This window comes from Bombina bombina, chromosome 1 (assembly GCF_027579735.1).
Source record: "Bombina bombina isolate aBomBom1 chromosome 1, aBomBom1.pri, whole genome shotgun sequence".
NCBI lineage: Eukaryota > Metazoa > Chordata > Amphibia > Anura > Bombinatoridae > Bombina > Bombina bombina.
The window spans coordinates 491,699,532-491,721,407 of record NC_069499.1 but is presented as its reverse complement, the minus strand read 5'-3'; the positions used below and the strand labels follow the sequence as shown (position 1 = coordinate 491,721,407).

The following is a 21,876-nucleotide window of genomic DNA, read 5'->3' as shown; positions in this document are numbered from 1 at the left end:
ATTTACAGATTATAAATGTGGATGTGTGATATAGTCATTTCAGTGGAACAATAGCAACGGTATTTAAATGACTATAATGTAGAAATTGTATAGTAATTTCATCTGTGTCATCCAGTGAATATGTTTGGAATGTAAGTTGTAAACTTATTTAACCTATGGTGTAAGCTAAAACATGATTCATGACTTATTTTTAGTCAGAATTAATCAATATTTGTATGTTCTCTCACAGGGTCATACAAATTGTGCCTTGTTAATACTGGACAATATAGAGGATAAAAGCCTTATTAATGCACCGAATAAAGCATTACAAACGTAAGTAATACTAACCTCTTCCTTATCCGATATACTATCTTATCTTTGTGGTATAGCTAGTAAATATAGTGACTGAGGAAACCAGACTCCACCATCTCAGCTCATTGTGACTTTAATATGGAACTATTTTCATACTGTACCTTTTTAATGAGCATTGAAACATAACTTGGGGCCAATTTACCAAGAGTCGGACGAACATGATCAGCACAGCAGATCATGTCCGCCCAACATAGCTGAATGCTGACAGCTAACGCTGTCGGCATTTAACATTGCACAAGAAGTTCTGGTGAACTGCTTGTGCAATGCCGCCACTTGCAGATTCGGGTTGATTGCTGTCCGCCGCCTCAGAAGCAGCATACAAGTTAAGGAGCAGCGGTTTTAAGCAACTTTCTAATTTACTCCTATTATCAATTTTTCTTCATTCTCTTGATATCTTTATTTGAAAAAGAAGGCATCTAAGCTATTTTTGGTTCAGAACAATTGACAGAACTTGGGGCAGGCATCTAAACTTACATTCTTGCTTTTCAAATAATGATGCAAATAGAATGAAGAAAATTTGATAATAGGAGTAAATTAGAAAGTTGCTTAAAATGGCATGCTCTGAATCACAAAAGAAAAAATTTGGGTTCAGTGTCCCTTTAAGGGATAAATCGGCTCCTTTATGTGCTGTTTATTTCTGAACTAAATAATTCTTAGAATATACAGCAAAGTACTAATTAGCAATAGTGTGATTAAAGTATGGATCTTTCAACTTTTTTCCCCCACGTTCCAGTGCAATAACATCACATATCCTCAAAACTTAAATAATTTGTTTTGTATAAATATTTCAGACAAGTAATATAAAACCAAAATTAACAAGGGGGATACTTCTTGGCAGGAGCCATGCTAGGTTGCCACAGACTCTGCTAAAAGATTTCAAGATTGTGATAGCATCTCTATAAAAGGGCTTCAACAGTCTGTTCAAATCTCTACTTTCTTCTGTTAAGTGTGATCAGTCCACGGGTCATCATTACTTCTGGGATATTACTCCTCCCCAACAGGAAGTGCAAGAGGATTCACCCAGCAGAGCTGCATATAGCTCCTCCCCCCTACGTCACTCCCAGTCATTCTCTTGCACCCAACGACTAGATAGGATGTGTGAGAGGACTATGGTGATTATACTTAGTTTTATATCTTCAATCAAAAGTTTGTTATTTTAAAATAGCACCGGAGTGTGTTATTACCTCTCTGGCAGAGTTTGAAGAAGAATCTACCAGAGTTTTGCTATGATTTTAGCCGGAGTAGTTAAGATCATATTGCTGTTCTCGGCCATCTGAGGAGTGAGGTAAACTTCAGATCAGGGGACAGCGGGCAGATGAATCTGCATAGAGGTATGTAGCAGTTTTTATTTTCTGACAATGGAATTGATGAGAAAATCCTGCCATACCGATATAATGTCATGTATGTATACTTTACACTTCAGTATTCTGGGGAATGGTACTTCACTAGAATTACACTGTAAGAAATACATAAAGCTGTTTAATAACTAGAGATTATGTTTAACGTTTTTGCTGGAATGTAAAATTTGTTTTCATTTGCTGAGGTACTGTGTGAATAAATGTTTGGGCACTATTTTTCCACTTGGCAGTTGCTTAATCTGTTTTTCTGACAGTTTCTGTTCTCCCTCACTGCTGTGTGTGAGGGGGAGGGGCCGTTTTTTGGCGCTTTTACTATGCATCAAATATTTCAGTCAGCAACTCATTGTATTCCCTGCATGATCCGGTTCATCTCTACAGAACTCAGGGGTCTTCAAAACTTATTTTGAGGGAGGTAATTTCTCTCAGCAGAGCTGTGAGAATTATAGTTTGACTGAGATAAAAAACGTTTATTCTGTAATTTGTTTCCTGCTTTCAGAATTTGTTATCTTTGCTAATGGGATTAAACCTTTGCTAAAGTTGTGTTGTTTACAAGGATTGAGGCTATAACTGTTTCAATTTATTAATTTTCAACTGTCATAGATCTTCTGTGCTTCTTAAAGGCACAGTACGTTTTAATATTATTCTAATTGAATTGTATTTCCAAGTTGCAAGTTTATTTGCTAGTGTGTTAAACATGTCTGATTCAGAGGATGATACCTGTGTCATTTGTTGCAATGCCAAAGTGGAGCCCAATAGAAATTTATGTACTAACTGTATTGATGCTACTTTAAATAAAAGTCAATCTGTACAAATTGAACAAATTTCACCAAACAACGAGGGGAGAGTTATGCCGACTAACTCGCCTCACGTGTCAGTACCTACATCTCCCGCTCAGAGGGAGGTGCGTGATATTGTAGCGCCGAGTACATCTGGGCGGCCATTACAAATCACATTACAGGATATGGCTACTGTTATGACTGAGGTTTTGGCTAAATTACCAGAACTAAGAGGTAAGCGTGATCACTCTGGGGTGAGAACAGAGTGCGCTGATAATATTAGGGCCATGTCAGACACTGCGTCACAGGTGGCAGAACATGAGGACGGAGAACTTCATTCTGTGGGTGACGGTTCTGATCCAAACAGACTGGATTCAGATATTTCAAATTTTAAATTTAAACTGGAAAACCTCCGTGTATTACTAGGGGAGGTGTTAGCGGCTCTGAATGATTGTAACACAGTTGCAATACCAGAGAAAATGTGTAGGTTGGATAAATATTTTGCGGTACCGACGAGTACTGAGGTTTTTCCTATACCTAAGAGACTTACTGAAATTGTTACTAAGGAGTGGGATAGACCCGGTGTGCCGTTCTCACCCCCTCTGATATTTAGAAAAATGTTTCCAATAGACGCCACCACAAGGGACTTATGGCAAACGGTCCCTAAGGTGGAGGGAGCAGTTTCTACCTTAGCTAAGCGTACCACTATCCCGGTGGAGGATAGCTGTGCTTTTTCAGATCCAATGGATAAAAAGTTAGAGGGTTACCTTAAGAAAATGTTTGTTCAACAAGGTTTTATATTGCAACCCCTTGCATGCATTGCGCCGATCACGGCTGCAGCGGCATTCTGGATTGAGTCTCTGGAAGAGAACATTGGTTCAGCTACTCTGGACGACATTACGGACAGGCTTAGAGTCCTTAAACTAGCTAATTCATTCATTTCGGAGGCCGTAGTACATCTTACTAAACTTACGGCGAAGAATTCAGGATTCGCCATTCAGGCACGCAGGGCGCTGTGGCTAAAATCCTGGTCAGCTGATGTTACTTCTAAGTCTAAATTGCTTAATATACCTTTCAAAGGGCAGACCTTATTCGGGCCCGGGTTGAAAGAGATTATCGCTGACATTACAGGAGGTAAAGGCCATGCCCTGCCTCAGGACAAAGCCAAAGCCAAGACTAGACAGTCTAATTTTCGTTCCTTTCGTAATTTCAAAGCAGGAGCAGCATCAACTTCCTCTGCACCAAAACAGGAAGGAGCTGTTGCTCGCTACAGACAAGGCTGGAAACCTAACCAGTCCTGGAACAAGGGCAAGCAGACTAGGAAACCTGCTGCTGCCCCTAAAACAGCATGAATTGAGGGCCCCCGATCCGGGATCGGATCTAGTGGGGGGCAGACTTTCTCTCTTCGCCCAGGCTTGGGCAAGAGATGTTCAGGATCCCTGGGCGCTAGAGATAATATCTCAGGGATACCTTCTGGACTTCAAATACTCTCCTCCAAGAGAGAGATTTCATCTGTCAAGATTGTCAACAATCCAGACAAAGAAAGAGGCGTTTCTACGCTGCGTACAAGAGCTCTTGTTAATGGGAGTAATCCATCCAGTTCCACGATCGGAACAGGGACAGGGGTTTTACTCAAATCTGTTTGTGGTTCCCAAAAAAGAGGGAACTTTCAGACCAATCCTGGACTTAAAGATCCTAAACAGATTCCTAAGAGTTCCATCGTTCAAGATGGAGACTATTCGGACAATTTTACCTATGATCCAAGAGGGTCAATACATGACCACTGTAGATTTAAAAGATGCTTACCTTCACATACCGATTCACAAAGATCATTATCGGTACCTAAGGTTTGCCTTCCTAGACAGGCATTACCAGTTTGTGGCTCTTCCATTCGGATTGGCTACAGCTCCAAGAATCTTCACAAAGGTTATGGGTGCTCTTCTGGCGGTACTAAGACCGCGGGGAATCTCGGTAGCTCCATACCTAGACGACATTCTGATACAAGCTTCAAGCTTTCAAACTGCCAAGTCTCATACAGAGTTAGTGCTGGCATTTCTAAGGTCACATGGATGGAAGGTGAACGAAAAGAAAAGTTCACTCGTTCCACTCACAAGAGTTCCCTTCCTGGGGACTCTTATAGATTCTGTAGAAATGAAGATTTACCTGACAGAGGACAGGCTAACAAGACTTCAAAGTGCTTGCCGCACCCTTCATTCCATTCAACACCCGTCAGTGGCTCAATGCATGGAGGTAATCGGCTTAATGGTAGCGGCAATGGACATAGTACCCTTTGCACGCTTACACCTCAGACCACTGCAACTGTGCATGCTAAGTCAGTGGAATGGGGATTACTCAGACTTATCCCCTTCTCTGAATCTGGATCAAGAGACCAGAAATTCTCTTCTATGGTGGCTTTCTCGGCCACATCTGTCCAGGGGGATGCCATTCAGCAGACCAGACTGGACAATTGTAACAACAGACGCCAGCCTTCTAGGTTGGGGTGCCGTCTGGAATTCTCTGAAGGCTCAGGGACAATGGAGTCAGGAGGAGAGTCTCCTGCCAATAAACATTCTGGAATTGAGAGCAGTTCTCAATGCCCTCCTGGCTTGGCCCCAGTTGACAACTCGGGGGTTCATCAGGTTTCAGTCGGACAACATCACGACTGTAGCTTACATCAACCATCAGGGAGGGACAAGAAGCTCCCTAGCTATGATGGAAGTATCAAAGATAATTTGCTGGGCAGAGTCTCACTCTTGCCACCTGTCAGCAATCCACATCCCGGGAGTGGAGAACTGGGAGGCGGATTTCTTAAGTCGTCAGACTTTTCATCCGGGGGAGTGGGAACTTCATCCGGAGGTCTTTGCCCAAATACTTCGACGTTGGGGCAAACCAGAGATAGATCTCATGGCGTCTCGACAGAACGCCAAGCTTCCTCGTTACGGGTCCAGATCCAGGGATCCAGGAGCAGTCCTGATAGATGCTCTGACAGCACCTTGGGACTTCAGGATGGCTTACGTGTTTCCACCCTTCCCGTTGCTTCCTCGATTGATTGCCAGAATCAAACAAGAGAGAGCATCAGTGATTCTAATAGCACCTGCGTGGCCACGCAGGACTTGGTATGCAGACCTGGTGGACATGTCATCCTGTCCACCTTGGTCTCTACCTCTGAAACAGGACCTTCTGATACAGGGTCCCTTCAAACATCAAAATCTAACTTCTCTGAAGCTGACTGCTTGGAAATTGAACGCTTGATTTTATCAAGACGTGGATTTTCTGAGTCCGTTATTGATACCTTAATACAGGCTAGGAAACCTGTTACCAGAAAGATTTACCATAAGATATGGCGTAAATACCTATATTGGTGTGAATCCAAAGGTTACTCTTGGAGTAAGGTTAGGATTCCTAGGATATTGTCTTTTCTACAAGAAGGTTTAGAAAAGGGTTTATCTGCTAGTTCATTAAAGGGACAGATCTCAGCTCTGTCCATTCTGTTACACAAACGTCTGTCAGAAGTTCCTGACGTCCAGGCTTTTTGTCAGGCTTTGGCCAGAATTAAGCCTGTGTTTAAAACTGTTGCTCCACCATGGAGTTTAAACCTTGTTCTTAATGTTTTACAGGGCGTTCCGTTTGAACCCCTTCATTCCATTGATATAAAGTTGTTATCTTGGAAAGTTCTATTTTTAATGGCTATTTCCTCGGCTCGAAGAGTCTCTGAATTATCAGCCTTACATTGTGATTCTCCTTATTTGATTTTTCATTCGGATAAGGTAGTCCTGCGTACTAAACCTGGGTTCTTACCTAAGGTAGTTACTAACAGGAATATCAATCAAGAGATTGTTGTTCCTTCTTTATGCCCAAATCCTTCTTCAAAGAAGGAACGTCTACTGCACAACCTGGATGTAGTCCGTGCTCTAAAATTTTATTTACAGGCAACTAAGGAATTTCGACAAACGTCTTCTCTGTTTGTCATTTACTCTGGGCAGAGGAGAGGTCAAAAAGCTTCCGCTACCTCTCTTTCTTTTTGGCTTCGTAGCATAATTCGTTTAGCTTATGAGACTGCTGGACAGCAGCCTCCTGAAAGAATTACAGCTCATTCTACTAGAGCTGTGGCTTCCACTTGGGCCTTCAAGAATGAGGCCTCTGTTGAACAGATTTGCAAGGCTGCAACTTGGTCTTCGCTTCATACTTTTTCCAAATTTTACAAATTTGACACTTTTGCTTCATCGGAGGCTATTTTTGGGAGAAAGGTTCTTCAGGCAGTGGTTCCTTCTGTATAAAGAGCCTGCCTATCCCTCCCGTCATCCGTGTACTTTTGCTTTGGTATTGGTATCCCAGAAGTAATGATGACCCGTGGACTGATCACACTTAACAGAAGAAAACATAATTTATGCTTACCTGATAAATTCCTTTCTTCTGTAGTGTGATCAGTCCACGGCCCGCCCTGTTTTTAAGGCAGGTAAATATTTTTTAATTTATACTCCAGTCACCACTTCACCCTTGGCTTTTCCTTTCTCGTTGGTCCTTGGTCGAATGACTGGGAGTGACGTAGGGGGGAGGAGCTATATGCAGCTCTGCTGGGTGAATCCTCTTGCACTTCCTGTTGGGGAGGAGTAATATCCCAGAAGTAATGATGACCCGTGGACTGATCACACTACAGAAGAAAGGAATTTATCAGGTAAGCATAAATTATGTTTTTGTACAGACTGAGCTTTTTTTTTTTTTTTTATCCTCTGTGGATGCTGGTGTAACTTCTGCGGTTTTCATTGGGGATTTATCTCGAGGCTTTTGTAGGCCACGGTGGTTCCAGTGGTGACAACACCAGAGAATCACACGTTAGAGTGATGAGCCATGCATAAGGATAGCTGCAGTGGTTTGGAGGAGCGGTAGAGGCTAAAGGATTTACTGGTCACCGGAAGTTTAGCAGCGGTCCTATAGCACTTGTTTGCAATGTAGAATTCCGCTAGGGGAATTCAGCCCTCCAGAGGCGAGCTGCGGCGGACAGGGGCGTGTATGTGCACCCCTGTCTGCCTCAGCTTGATAAACCGCCCTCATAAGAGCTGTTGGAAATGTTTGCTTCTGTTGTTAAGTCTCCTAATTCTCAAATATTCATCTTCAACTACCTGAGTTACCTTTATATGTAATATTTTACTATTTGATACTATTAGCTATTTTGAACAGTTCTTAGTCTTACCAGATTGAGTCTAAAGTGTTTTTTGTAATTGAAGCCTGATTTGCTTTATTTGACATGTGATTAAGGGAATAGCCCTTGATAACTATTGCTGATTATCTTTTTGAACAAATGTTTTGCCTTGGAGGTACAGTTCTATTTAGAATATTATTTGTTCAAGAAGGATCTAAGTTGTTTGCTTGTTTGTCCTTTACCTCATATTATGTTATTAAGAGGTGCAGGGACCAGGAGTGGCCTCATTTATTACATTTGAAGGACATGTGATGGAGGTATATGCATTTAATTATCTTTTATTTATGACTTGGATGTATTGTTCCTCTTAAATGTTGATATTTAAAATAGGTTTCTGTTGTATTATTAAAACACTGGACCAAGTTTATTATTTTCTTCAAAAAAATGAAAAATGTATCTGTAGCTGGCAAAGCTACCAATTTGTTTAATGTGTTTTAGTATCCAAATACCTTCTTCAAGTAGTTTAATTGGCCAGATGACACATACTTGCTGTAGAAAAGCCAGTAGCTTGCTAATTGTACTAAGACGGTAGAGGGCAAAAGCTTGCTTGAGAGATGCCAGAGTTCACTGGCTTGTGGAAGTGAGGCCATAAGATACCAAATATACCAAATGAGAGACCAATGGACATAGTCTGTAGAGAGGTCAGGATACAGCCTGCTAGCTAAGAAGTAGGTGGTTTGCTGAGAACCAACATATAGCGATTGCTAAGAATCATCTAGATTACGATTTTTGCGTTATGAGTGAAAAAGCTTCATAACAATGCTTTCTCTTGTAAGGTGTATCCAGTCCACGGGTTCATCCATTACTTGTGGGATATTCTCCTTCCCAACAGGAAGCTGCAAGAGGACACCCACAGCAGAGCTGTCTATATAGCTCCTCCCCTAACTGCCACCCCCAGTCATTCTCTTGCAGCTCTCGACAAGATAGGAAGTATCAAGAGATATGTGGTGACTTAGTGTAGTTTTACCTTCAATCAAAAGTTTGTTGTTTTTAAACGGTACCGGCGTTGTACTGTTTTACTCTCAGGCAGAAATTAGAAGAAGAGTTCTGCCTGGAGGTTGATGATCTTAGCGGTTTGTAACTAAGGTTCATAGCTGCTCTCACACATAACTGAAGAGTATGGGACAACTTCAGTTGGGGGAACGGTCTGCAGATTACCTGCTTTGAGGTATGTTCAGTATATTTATTTCTAGAGAGATGAATGAGTTCTAGAAAATGCTGACAGAGCCTTGTGTATTTGAGGTAAGCCTGATGCAGTGATTTAACAGCGACTGGAATCATGCTTACAAAACAGGGTAATACTCTTATTACTTAGTGACAGTTAAACGTTTACATGAATTCAAAAATAGGACGTTTTTTTCTCTGAGGGAGATAACTCTTTATTTGGGGCCTAGTTTCCACATGGCTAATCAGATACTCCTAGGAGTATTTTCTTAAGGCCCCTCTGGCATCCTGTACATGGTAGGAGGGGCCTATTTTAGCGCTCTAAATTCGCAGTTTTAATTCAGACTGAGACATCCAGCTTCCCTAGAGGAGTCCTCTGGCACCTGAGGACCATTATAAGGGGTTTATTTCTGCACAAAATCGTACTTGAGGGCAGGTAGGAGCCTCAGCAGAGCTGTGGCAGGGTGCTTAACTAGCTTGTAACTTTTTTTAACGTTTTTAAATCCGGTTTGGGGCCTAAGGGGTTAATCATCCATTTGCAAGTGGGTGCAATGTTGCTTTAGTCCCTTACACACACTGTAAAAATTTCAAAGACTTTACTATATTTTTACACTGTTATGTAGTTTAAAGGGACAGTCTAGGCCAAAATAAACTTTCATGATTCAGATAGAGCAGGTAATTTTAAACAATTTTCCAATTTACTTTTATCACCAATTTTGCTTTGTTCTCTTGGTATTCTTAGTTGAAAGCTTAACCTAGGAGGTTCATATGCTAATTTCTTAGACCTTGAAGCCCACCTCTTTTCAGATTGCATTTTAACAGTTTTTCACCACTAGAGGGTGTTAGTTCACATATTTCATATAGATAACACTGTGCTCGTGCACGTGAAGTTATCTGGGAGCAGGCACTGATTGGCTAGGCTGCAAGTCTGTCAAAAGAACTGAAAAAAGGGGCAGTTTGCAGAGGCTTAGACACAAGATAATCACAGAGGTTAGAAGTATATTATTATAACTGTGTTGGTTATGCAAAACTGGGGAATGGGTAATAAAGGGATTATCTATCTTTTAAAACAATAAAAATTCTGGTGTAGACTTTCCCTTTAAGTGTTAGTTTTTTTCACTTAAAGGCACAGTAACGTTTTTGTTTAATTGCTGTGTCACCTTTATTAAAGTGTTTTCCAAGCTTGCTTGTCTCATTTCTAGTCTGTTAAACATGTCTGACATAGAGGAAACTCCTTGTTCAATATGTTTAGAAGCCATGGTGGAACCCCCTTTTAGAATGTGTACCAAATGTACTGAAGGGTTACAAGGAAAGCGAGACAGCTCTGGGACTAGAACTAATACAGAGCTTTCTGACGCTTTAATGCCTGTGTCCGATATACCAGGTGAGCTTCTATCTGTAGGTGACATTTCAGACTCAGGGAAGGCGTTGCTTCAGTCTGATTCTGAAATGACAGCGTTTAAATTTAAGCTTGAACACCTCCGCTTATTGCTTAGGGAGGTTTTAGCGACTCTGGATGATTGTGACCCCATTGTGGTTCCAGGGAAATTGTGTAAAATGGACAAATACTTTGCAGTGCCTGTTTACACTGATGTTTTTCCAGTCCCTAAAAGGTTTTCGGAAATTATTACTAAGGAATGGGATAGACCAGGTGTGCCGTTCTCTCCCCCTCCTGCTTTCAAAAAGATGTTTCCCATAGATGCCGCCGTACGGGACTCGTGGCAGATGGTCCCTAAGGTGGAGGGAGCAGTCTCTACCCTAGCTAAGCGTACAACTATCCCCGTCGAGGACAGTTGTGCTTTCCTAGATCCTATGGATAAAAAATTGGAGGGTCTCCTTAAGAAAAATTTTATTCATCAAGGTTTTATTCTCCAGCCTCTTGCATGCATAGCCCCAGTTACTGCTGCAGCGGCTTTTTGGTTCGAGTCTCTTGAGGAGGCTCTGCAGGTGGAGACTCCGCTAGACGACATTCTAGACAGGATTAAAGCTCTTAATTTAGCTAATTCCTTTATTTCTGACGCCGTTTTTCAGTTAACCAAACTAACGGCTAAGAATTCAGGTTTTGCCATTTTGGCGCGTAGGGCGCTATGGCTTAAGTGCTGGTCAAGTATGTATGGAAATAGAAGAAATGGCGCAAAAGGCAGGACTCAAGTGAAAGCGTTTAATGACACAGTATAATACACAAATATATATGCACTTACAAGATTAAAATAAGTGTACTGCAATTAGGAGGATCATGAGTGGTACAGTTCTTGTTGCTTCCCACAGCCGGCTTGTTGTAATTGCCGAGCACTGCTGCACTGGATATGACTGGCAGGTGAATCCGGATACCTTGTCAGCAAGTCCTGTGGCTGTTGTGAGTGCAGGATACCAGGACCCTTTTTCCAGCCTAGATTGTCAGTTCAATACCCTTTAAGTCCTGGTCAGCAGACGTTACTTCAAAGTCTAAGCTTCTTAACATCCCCTTCAAGGGACAGACCCTATTCGGGCCCGGTCTGAAGGAGATCATTTCTGATATTACTGGAGGAAAAGGTCACGCCCTTCCTCAGGATAGGTCCAATAAGAGGACCAAACAGAATAATTTTCGTTCCTTTCGAAACTTCAAGAGTGGCGCAGCCTCAGTTTCCTCTAATGCAAAACAAGAGGGAAATTTCGCCCAGTCCAAACCAGTCTGGAGACCTAACTAGGCTTGGAACAAGGGGAAGCAGGCCAAGAAATCAGCGGCTGCCTCTAAGACAGCATGAAGGAGTAGCCCCCGATCCGGGACCGGATCTAGTAGGGGGCAGACTTTCTCTCTTCGCCCAGGCTTGGGCAAGAGATGTTCAGGATCCCTGGGCGCTAGAGATTGTTTCCCAGGGATATCTTCTGGAATTCAAAGGTTCATCTCCAAAGGGGAGATTTCATCTCTCACAACTATCTGTAAACCAGATAAAAAGAGAGGCATTCTTACGTTGCGTTCAAGACCTACTAGTTATGGGAGTGATCCACCCAGTTCCAAGAGAGGAACAGGGGCTGGGTTTTTATTCAAACCTGTTTATAGTTCCCAAAAAAGAGGGAACTTTCAGACCTATCTTGGATCTCAAGATCCTAAACAAATTTCTCAGGGTCCCATCCTTCAAGATGGAGACAATCCGAACCATCCTCCCAATGATCCAGGAGGATCAATATATGACTACCGTGGACTTAAAGGATGCTTATCTCCACATTCCGATTCACAGAGATCATCATCAGTTCCTCAGGTTCGCCTTCCTAGACAGGCATTACCAGTTTGTGGTTCTTCCCTTCGGGTTAGCCACAGCACCAAGAATCTTTACGAAGGTTCTAGGGTCCCTTCTGGCGGCTCTAAGGCCGCGGGGAATAGCGGTAGCCCCTTACCTAGACGACATTCTGATCAGGCGTCGACTTTTCAAATCGCCAAGTAGCATACAGACATTGTTCTGGCCTTTCTGAGGTCTCACGGGTGGAAAGGGAACATAGAAAAGAGTTCTCTCTCTCCTCTCACAAGAGTTTCCTTCCTAGGAACTCTGATAGATTCAGTAGAAATGAAAATTTTTCTGACAGAAGTCAGGATATCAAAACTTCTTACTTCTTCCCGTGCTCTTCATTCCACTTCTCGGCCATCAGTGGCTCAGTGTATGGAAATGATCGGCCTAATGGTAGCGGCAATGGACATAGTTCCGTTTGCCCGCCTACATCTCAGACCACTGCAACTTTGCATGCTCAACCAGTGGAATGGGGACTACACAGATTTGTCTCCTCTGTTAAATCTGGATCAAGAGACCAGGGATTCTCTTCTCTGGTGGTTATCTCGGGTCTATCTGTCCAGGGGAATGAGTTTCCTCAGGCCAGAGTGGACTATAGTGACGACAGATGCCAGCCTTCTGGGCTGGGGCGCAGTCTGGAACTCCCTGAAGGCTCAGGGTTCGTGGACTCAGGAGGAAGCCCTCCTTCCGATAAACATTCTGGAACTAAGAGCAATATTCAATGCTCTTCAGGCTTGGCCTCAACTAGCTGCGGCCAAGTTCATCAGATTTCAGTCGGACAATATAACGACTGTAGCCTAAATCAACCATCAGGGGGGGAACAAGGAGTCCCCTGGCAATGATGGTGGTTTCCAAGATAATTCTATGGGCAGAGGTTCACTCTTGCCATCTCTCAGCTATCCATATCCCAGGAGTAGAGAACTGGGAGGCGGATTTTCTAAGTCGGCAGACTTTTCATCCGGGGGAGTGGGAGCTCCATCCCGAGGTATTTGCCCAGCTGATTCAACTTTGGGGCAAACCAGAACTGGATCTGATGGCGTCTCGTCAGAACGCCAAGCTTCCTTGTTACGGGTCCAGGTCAAGGGATCCCCAGGCAGCGCTGATAGATGCTCTAGCAGTGCCCTGGTCCTTCAACCTGGCTTATGTGTTTCCACCGTTTCCTCTCCTCCCTCGTCTGATTGCCAAGATCAAGCAGGAGAGAGCTTCAGTGATTTTAATAGCGCCTGCGTGGCCATGCAGGACTTGGTATGCGGATCTGGTGCTCATGTCATTCTCTCCACTCTGGACTCTGCCGCTGAGGCAGGACCTTCTACTCCAAGGTCCATTCAAACATCCAAATCTAATTTCTCTGCGTCTGACTGCTTGATTTGATCAAAACGTGGTTTCTCCGAGTTGGTCATTGATACCTTGATTCAGGCTCGAAAGCCTGTCATCAGGGAAAACTATCATAAGATATGGTGTAAATATCTTTATTGGTGTGAATCTAAGGGTTACTCGTGGAGTAAGGTCAGGATTCCTAGGATACTATCTTTTCTCCAAGAAAGATTGGAAAAGGGATTATCGGCTAGTTCCTTAAAGGGACAGATTTCTGCTCTGTCTATTCTTTTGCACAAGCGCCTGGCTGATGTTCCAGACGTTCAGGCGTTTTGTCAGGCTTTGGTTAGAATCAGGCCTGTGTTTAAACCTGTTGCTCCGCCATGGAGTTTAAATTTAGTTCTTAAAGTTCTTCCAGGGGTTCTGTTTGAACCCTTGCATTCCATAGATATCAAGCTTTTATCTTGGATAGTTCTGTTTGTAGTAGCTATCTCTTCGGCTCGAAGAGTTTCAGAGTTATCTGCCTTGCAGTGTTATTCCCCTTATCTGATCTTCCATGCAGATAAGGTAGTTTTGCGTACCAAACCTGGGTTTCTTCCTAAGGTAGTATTTAACAGGAATATTAATCAGGAAATTGTTGTTCCGTCACTGTGTCCTAATTCTTCTTCAAAGAAGGAATGTCTGTTACACAATCTTGACGTGGTTCATGCTTTAAAGTTTTATTTGCAAGCTACTAAGGATTTTGGTCAAACATCTGCATTGTTTGTCGTCTACTCTGGAAAGAGAGAGGCCAAAAGGCTTCGGCAACTTCTCTTTCTTTTTGGCTGAGAAGCATAATCCGTTTAGCTTATGAGACTAATGGCCAGCAGCCTCCTCAAAGAATTACAGCTCATTCTACTAGAGCGGTAGCTTCCACATGGGCTTTTAAACATGAGGCCTCTGTTGAACAGATTTGAAAGGCGGCGACTTGGTCTTCGCTTCGGAGGCTATTTTTGGGAGAAAGGTCTTGCAGGCAGTGGTGCCTTCCGTTTAAGTGCCTGCCTTGTCCCTCCCTTCATCCGTGTCCTAAAGCTTTGGTATTGGTATCCCACAAATAATGGATGAACCCGTGGACTGGATACACCTTACAAGAGAAAACAAAATTTATGCTTACCTGATAAATTTCTTTCTCTTGTGGTGTATCCAGTCCACGGCCCGCCCTGTCACTTTAAGGCAGGTGTTTTTTATTTTTAAACTATAGTCACCACCACTGCACCCTATAGTTTCTCCTTTTTCTTGCTTGCCTTCGGTCGAATGACTGGGGGTGGCAGTTAGGGGAGGAGCTATATAGACAGCTCTGCTGTGGGTGTCCTCTTGCAGCTTCCTGTTGGGAAGGAGAATATCCCACAAGTAATGGATGAACCCGTGGACTGGATACACCACAAGAGAAAGAAATTTATCAGGTAAGCATAAATTTAGTTTTTTCACTACCGCTGGTATTACGAGTCTTGCAGGTATATCTGTACCGCACACTTTTTTGGCCGTAACGCAACGTAACTACCGCAGCTTTCAAAAAGTCCTTTTTCAATGGAACTTCCACAGCGCTGGTATTACGAGTTTCCCTGTCCGGCCAAAAAGTGAGCGGTACAGACTATAACTACATGATCCGTACCGTAAACTGAAATTCAGTAGTTATGGCTTTTATGTTACAAAGCTGTAACTTAAAACTCATAACTAAAGTGCTAAAAATTACACTAACACCCATAAACTACCTATTAACCCCCTAAACCAAGGCCCTCCCACATCATAAACACTAAAATAAAATTATTAACCGCTAATCTGCCGCTCCCGACATCGCCGCCACTATAATAAACATATTAACCCCTAAACCGCCATTCTCCCGCATCGCAAACACTAGTTAAATATTATTAACCCCTAATCTGCTGTCCCTAACATCGCCGAAACCTACATTACTGTTATTAACCCCTAATCTTCTGCCCCTAAAATCACTGCCACTATACTAAAGTTATTAACCCCTAAACCTAACCCTAAGTCTAACCGTAACCCTAACACCCACTAACTTTAACATAATTAAAATAAATCTAAATAAAATTACAATTAATACATAAATAATTCCTATTTAAAACTAAATACTTACTTATAAAATAAAACCTAAGCTAGCTACAATATAACTAATAGTTACATTGTATCTATCTTAGGTTATATTTTAATTTCACAGGTAAGTTTGTATTTATTTTAACTAGGTAGACTAGTTAATAAATAGTTATTAACTATTTACTTACTACCTAGTTAAAATAAATACAAACTTACCTGTAAAATAAAACCTAATCTGTCTTACACTAACACCTAACCTTACACTACAATTAAATCAATTACATTAATTAATTAAATACAATTAACTAAATTACAAAAAAAATAAACACTAAATTACACAAAATAAAAAAAATAATCAAATATTTAAACTAATTACACCTAATCTAATAGCCCTATCAAAATAAAAAAAGCCCTCCCAAAATAAAAAAAAACATAGCCTAAACTAAACTGCCAATAGCCCTTAAAAGGGCCTTTTGCAGGGCATTGGCCCAAAGAAATCAGCTCTTTTACCTGTAAAAAAAAATACAAACAACTCCCCAACAGTAAAACCCACCACCCACCCACCCACACAACCAAACCCCCCAAATAAAATCCTATCTAAAGAAAACTAAGCTCCCCATTGCCCTGAAAAGGGCATTTGGATGGGCATTGCCCTTAAAATGGCATTTAGCTCTTTTTCAGCCCAAACCCTAAGCTAAAAATAAAACCCACCCAATAAACACTTTAAAAAAAAACTAACACTAACCCCCTAAGATCTACTTACAGTTTTTGAAGACCGGACATCCAGCCAGGAGAACTCTTCATCCAAGCGGGCAGAAGTCCTCAACAAAGCTGGGAGAAGTCTTCATCCAAGCGGCAAGAAGTGGTCTTCCAGGTGGGCAGAAATCTTCATCCAGACGGCATCTTCTATCTTCATCCTTCCGACGCGGAGCGGTTCCATATTCAAGACATCCGGCGTGGAGCATCCTCTTCTTTCGACGGCTACTGTAGAATGAAGGTTCCTTTAAGGGACGTCATCCAAGATGGCGTCCCTTGAATTCCAATCGGAATTAAAGTTGAAAAAATCCTATTGGATGATGCAATCAGCTAATAGGATTGAGCTTCAACCCTATTGGCTGATCCAATCAGCCAATAGAATGCGAGATCAATCCTATTGGCTGATTGCATCAGCCAATAGGATTTTTTCAACTTTAATTCCGATTGGTCAATCGGAATGAAGTCCCTTAAAGGAACCTTCATTCTTCAGTAGCCGTCGAAAGAAGAGGATGCTCCGTGCCGGATGTCTTGAAGATGGAGCCGCTCCGCGTCGGAAGGATGAAGATAGAAGATGCCGTCTGGAGGACCACTTCTTGCGGCTTGGATGAAGACTTCTCCCGGCTTCGTTGAGGACTTCTGCCCGTTTTGATGAAGACTTCTTCTGGCTTCGTTGAGGATGGATGTCCGGTCTTCAAAAACTGTAGGTGGATCTTCGGGGTTAGTGTTAGGTTTTTTTTAAGTGTTTATTGAATGGGTTTTATTTTTAGCTTGGGGTTTAGGCTGAAAAAGAGCTCAATGGCAATGGGGAGCTTAGTTTTTTTTAGATAGGATTTTATTTGGGGGGTTTGGTTGTGTGGGTTGTGGGTTTTACTGTTGGCGGTTGTTTGTATTTTTTTTTTCAGGTAAAAGAGCTGATTTCTTTGAGGCAATGCCCCGCAAAAGGCCATTTTAAGGGCTATTGGCAGTTTAGTTTAGGCTAGGGTTTTTTTTTATTTTGGGGGGCTTTTTTATTTTGATAGGGCTATTAGATTAGGTGTAATTAGTTTAAATATTTGATTAATTCTTTTTTATTTTGTGTAATGTAGTGTTTATTTTTTTGTAATTTAGTTAATTGTATTTAATTAATGTAATTGATTTAATAAAGTGTAAGGTTAGGTGTTAGTGTAAGAAAGGTTAGGTTTATTTTAATTTTAAATTTGTATTTATTTTAACTAGGTAGCTAGTAAATAGTTAATACCTATTTACTAACTAGTCTACCTAGTTAAAATAAATACAAACTTGCCTGTGAAATAAAAATAAAACCTAAGCTAGCTACAATGTAACTATTAGTTATATTGTAGCTAGCTTAAGGTTTATTTTATAGGTAGGTATTTAGTTTTAAATAGGAATTATTTAGGTATTAATTGTATTTTTTATTTAGATTTATTTTAATTATGTTAAAGTTAGGGTTAGGGTTACATTAGGGTTAGGATTAGACTTAGGGTTCGGTTTAGGGGTTAATAACTTTAGTATATTGGCGGCGACGTTGGGGGCGGCAAATTAGGGGTTAATAAGTGTAGGTAGGTGGCGGCGATGTTGGGGGCGGCAGATTAGGGGTTAATAACTGTAATGTAGGTTGCGGCGACATTGGGGGCGGCAGATTAGGGGTTAATAAGTGTAATGTAGCTGGTGGCGGGGGCGGCAGATTAGGTGTTATTAAGTATAAAGTAGGTGGCGGCGATGTCGGGGGCGGCAGATTAGGCGTGTTTAGACTCAGGGTTTATGTTAGGTTGTTAGGTGTAAACATAACTTTTTTTTTTCCCCATAGGAATCAATGGGGTTGTGTTACGGAGCTTTACGCTCCTTTATTGCAGGTGTTAGGCTTTTTTTTAGCCAGCTCTCCCCATTGATTTCTATGGGGAAATCGTGCACGAGCACGTAAAACCAGCTCAAAGCAGCGCTGGTATTTGAGTGCGGTATGGAGCTCAATGGAGCTCAACGCTGCCATATTGCCTGCTAACGCCGGGTTTTTTCAAACCTGTAATAGCAAGGCTATAGGGAGGTGAGCGGTGGAAATAACTTGCAAGTTAGTACCGAGCCGCTCATAACACAAAATTTGTAATCTAGCTGATAGCTTCTTGCTACAGAGGCAACTGACTAGTACTGCTTAAACAGGTGGCTGAACAACACAGCCGAGTGTCATGTAACTGTTCTTTAAAGGGACATGATAGCCAAATGTTGAAGTACTTGAAAGTTATGCAACATACCTATAAAAAGCTGACTAGAAAATATCACCTGAACATCTCTATGTAAAAAAGGAAGATATTTTACTTCAAAATGTCCTCAGTAGCCACATCCCATGGTAAAGGGACTTTAAACAGCCAGTCAGGATGTTAGTCCCAGGACTTGCAAGGGAGCGTGTATCTGGCATGTGTAGGTATAGTCATCTTATTTCCCTACTCAGTTTAAGGAGGTTTACTATGAAATCTCACAAGATACAAGTGAAATATTGTGAGATCAAAGTAAAACAAAGTGTGGCATAAGCAGTGATTTTGTTGATTGGCTGGGTTTTTGTTTTTTAATATGCAGTTGTCAGTAGCTGAAGTATAACTGTTCACAGGGCACTTACTATTTGTAGCTAAAGACATTTTGAGGTAAAATATCTTCCTTTTTTACATAGAGATGAACAGGTAATATTTTCTTGTCTGCATTTTTCAGCTATGCTGCATCACTTTGAAGTGATTTAGCATATGTGTATTATTTCCCTTTAAGTAATGCTCTGTATGCACATAAATTGAGTAATCCCAAGTGTATGCTCCTAATGATCACTTTGGAAAGTTTCTGTCCATGGCTGGAATCCATATGCTGTTATGCCCAATATGGTGTTCAAAGTTGTTGACAGTATCAAAACATTGGAGCCTGGCAAGAATACAGGTAGCCCTCAGTTTATGCCAAGGTTAAGTTCCAGAAGGAATGGTTGTAAATTGAAACAGTTGTAAATTGAAACCCAGTTTATAATGTAAGTCAATGGGAAGTGAGGGAGATAGGTTACAGGCCCCTCTCAAAATTGTCATAATAACACCTAATACATTATTTTTAAAGCTTTGAACTGAAGAATTTAAATGCTAAACAGCATTATAAACCTAATAAAATAATCACACAACACAGACTATATAATTAAACTAAGTTAAATGAACAAAAACATTTGCTAAACAGCATTATAAACCTAATAAAATAATCACACAACACAGACTTCACTTGCATTTTTCTGCAAACAGTTCTTTCTATGCATTCCAATCTGGAATGATTTATAGACAGGAAGATCTTGTTCCTTTGAAATCTGCTCGATAGCTCAGGTCTGGTTAAACTGATTAATTTCAGCTTGCTCGGCTTTGCTGCAACACAAGCGGACAGCTCCACCTACAGGCTATTTTAAGAAATGCACTGCTTCTCAATGCTTTTTAATAGCAGTCACATGACTGGAAAAAAAGCTTGTTATTCTTAAACGGTGTAAATTGAACCGTTATAAAACGAGGGCCACCTGTACATCTTAAAAGCTTAAGCATATATCTAACAAATAAGAAGTATGAAAGTGGTTACTAGATAAAACATTTTGAATAGGTGGAACAATAAAATAATGTTGAGTATTTTTAAATGTTCATGTACATTTGCATCATTTCTTCATTTTATGTGATTATAATTGATATGCCAACCACAAGATGTCTGTAGAGTTACTTTTTATACTTTGTTTTGTAGACCTCTTCATATTGCTGCACAAAATGGATTTAAAGGTGTTGTCGAGAAATTGATAACTAAAGGAGCCTGTGTTCTTGCACTTGATGAGAATGGTACGTGTCGGATCAGTAGTTACTTACGATACTGAGACCCTCTACAAAATATTTGAATCATAGTCATCTACAAATCAAGTAGTCTATTGTTATGTAAATGGTAATATAAGCAAGATGAAATTACAGAATAGGATATTAGATAGTATCATTATTAAACAGTCTGCTAAATTCACTTAAAGCTCTTTCCAATTTCACTGGCCTCAATAGGTTTTCAAGACTCTGTTGTTCGATGAAGCTTACTACTGAGGGCTAGATTACAAGTGGATGCACATATTAGGGATTGTGCGTTAACTTCGCTAGACGGAGGGGTTCTGCGCGTGTTGAGTTGTGCTCGTTTTATTAGTTGAAAGTAAAAAGTTTCCGCACGAGCGCTTACCCGACGCATGCAAAAAGTGGAACTTAGAATATTGCGACCGTGTTAACGTATTTCCCCATAAACTTGTTCTATTTATTCATAAATGCATATTTCTATATATATATATGATGTTTTTTGGGTAAAATATATATCTATATCTGTGTATATACTGTGTATATACATATACATATATATATATATATATATATATATATTATAGGTATAGATATATACAGATATACATAGGAATATATTCCTCTGTGTGAAGAACATTGGAATGTGAAATATTAACAGTAAATACACAGTTATAAACTTTATTAATTATGAATATTGCATAAATATGATCTTTCATGTTTTCAGCTACTGCAAATGTCTCCAATTCACTTATATACAGGAAGTGCAGAATTATTAGGCAAATGAGTATTTTGACCACATCATCCTCTTTATGCATGTTGTCTTACTCCAAGCTGTATAGGCTCGAAAGCCTACTACCAATTAAGCATATTAGGTGATGTGCATCTCTGTAATGAGAAGGGGTGTGGTCTAATGACATCAACACCCTATATCAGGTGTGCATAATTATTAGGCAACTTCCTTTCCTTTGGCAAAATGGGTCAAAAGAAGGACTTGACAGGCTCAGAAAAGTCAAAAATAGTGAGATATCTTGCAGAATGATGCAGCACTCTTAAAATTGCAAAGCTTCTGAAGCGTGATCATCGAACAATCAAGCGTTTCATTCAAAATAGTCAACAGGGTCGCAAGAAGCGTGTGGAAAAACCAAGGCGCAAAATAACTGCCCATGAACTGAGAAAAGTCAAGCGTGCAGCTGCCAAGATGCCACTTGCCACCAGTGTGGCCATATTTCAGAGCTGCAACATCACTGGAGTGCCCAAAAGCACAAGGTGTGCAATACTCAGAGACATGGCCAAGGTAAGAAAGGCTGAAAGACGACCACCACTGAACAAGACACACAAGCTGAAACGTCAAGACTGGGCCAAGAAATATCTCAAGACTAATTTTTCTAAGGTTTTATGGACTGATGAAATGAGAGTGAGTCTTGATGGGCCAGATGGATGGGCCCGTGGCTGGATTGGTAAAGGGCAGAGAGCTCCAGTCTGACTCAGACGCCAGCAAGGTGGAGGTGGAGTACTGGTTTGGGCTGGTATCATCAAAGATGAGCTTGTGGGGCCTTTTCGGGTTGAGGATGGAGTCAAGCTCAACTCCCAGTCCTACTGCCAGTTTCTGGAAGACACCTTCTTCAAGCAGTGGTACAGGAAGAAGTCTGCATCCTTCAAGAAAAACATGATTTTCATGCAGGACAATGCTCCATCACACGCGTCCAAGTACTCCACAGCGTGGCTGGCAAGAAAGGGTATAAAAGAAGAAAATCTAATGACATGGCTTCCTTGTTCACCTGA

At 41.2% G+C, this 21,876-nt stretch overlaps 1 protein-coding gene across 1 annotated transcript in view; it reads left to right on the top strand.

The window, feature by feature from the left end:
- Positions 1-21,876, top strand: part of ANKRD44 (ankyrin repeat domain 44) — a 601,641-nt gene that overhangs the window by 561,229 nt on the left and 18,536 nt on the right. Inside the window, exons 28-29 of the mRNA XM_053712853.1 lie at positions 230-312; positions 20,012-20,103. Of these exons, the coding sequence (XP_053568828.1) occupies positions 230-312; positions 20,012-20,103 (175 nt within the window). The remainder of the gene's footprint in view (positions 1-229; positions 313-20,011; positions 20,104-21,876) is intronic.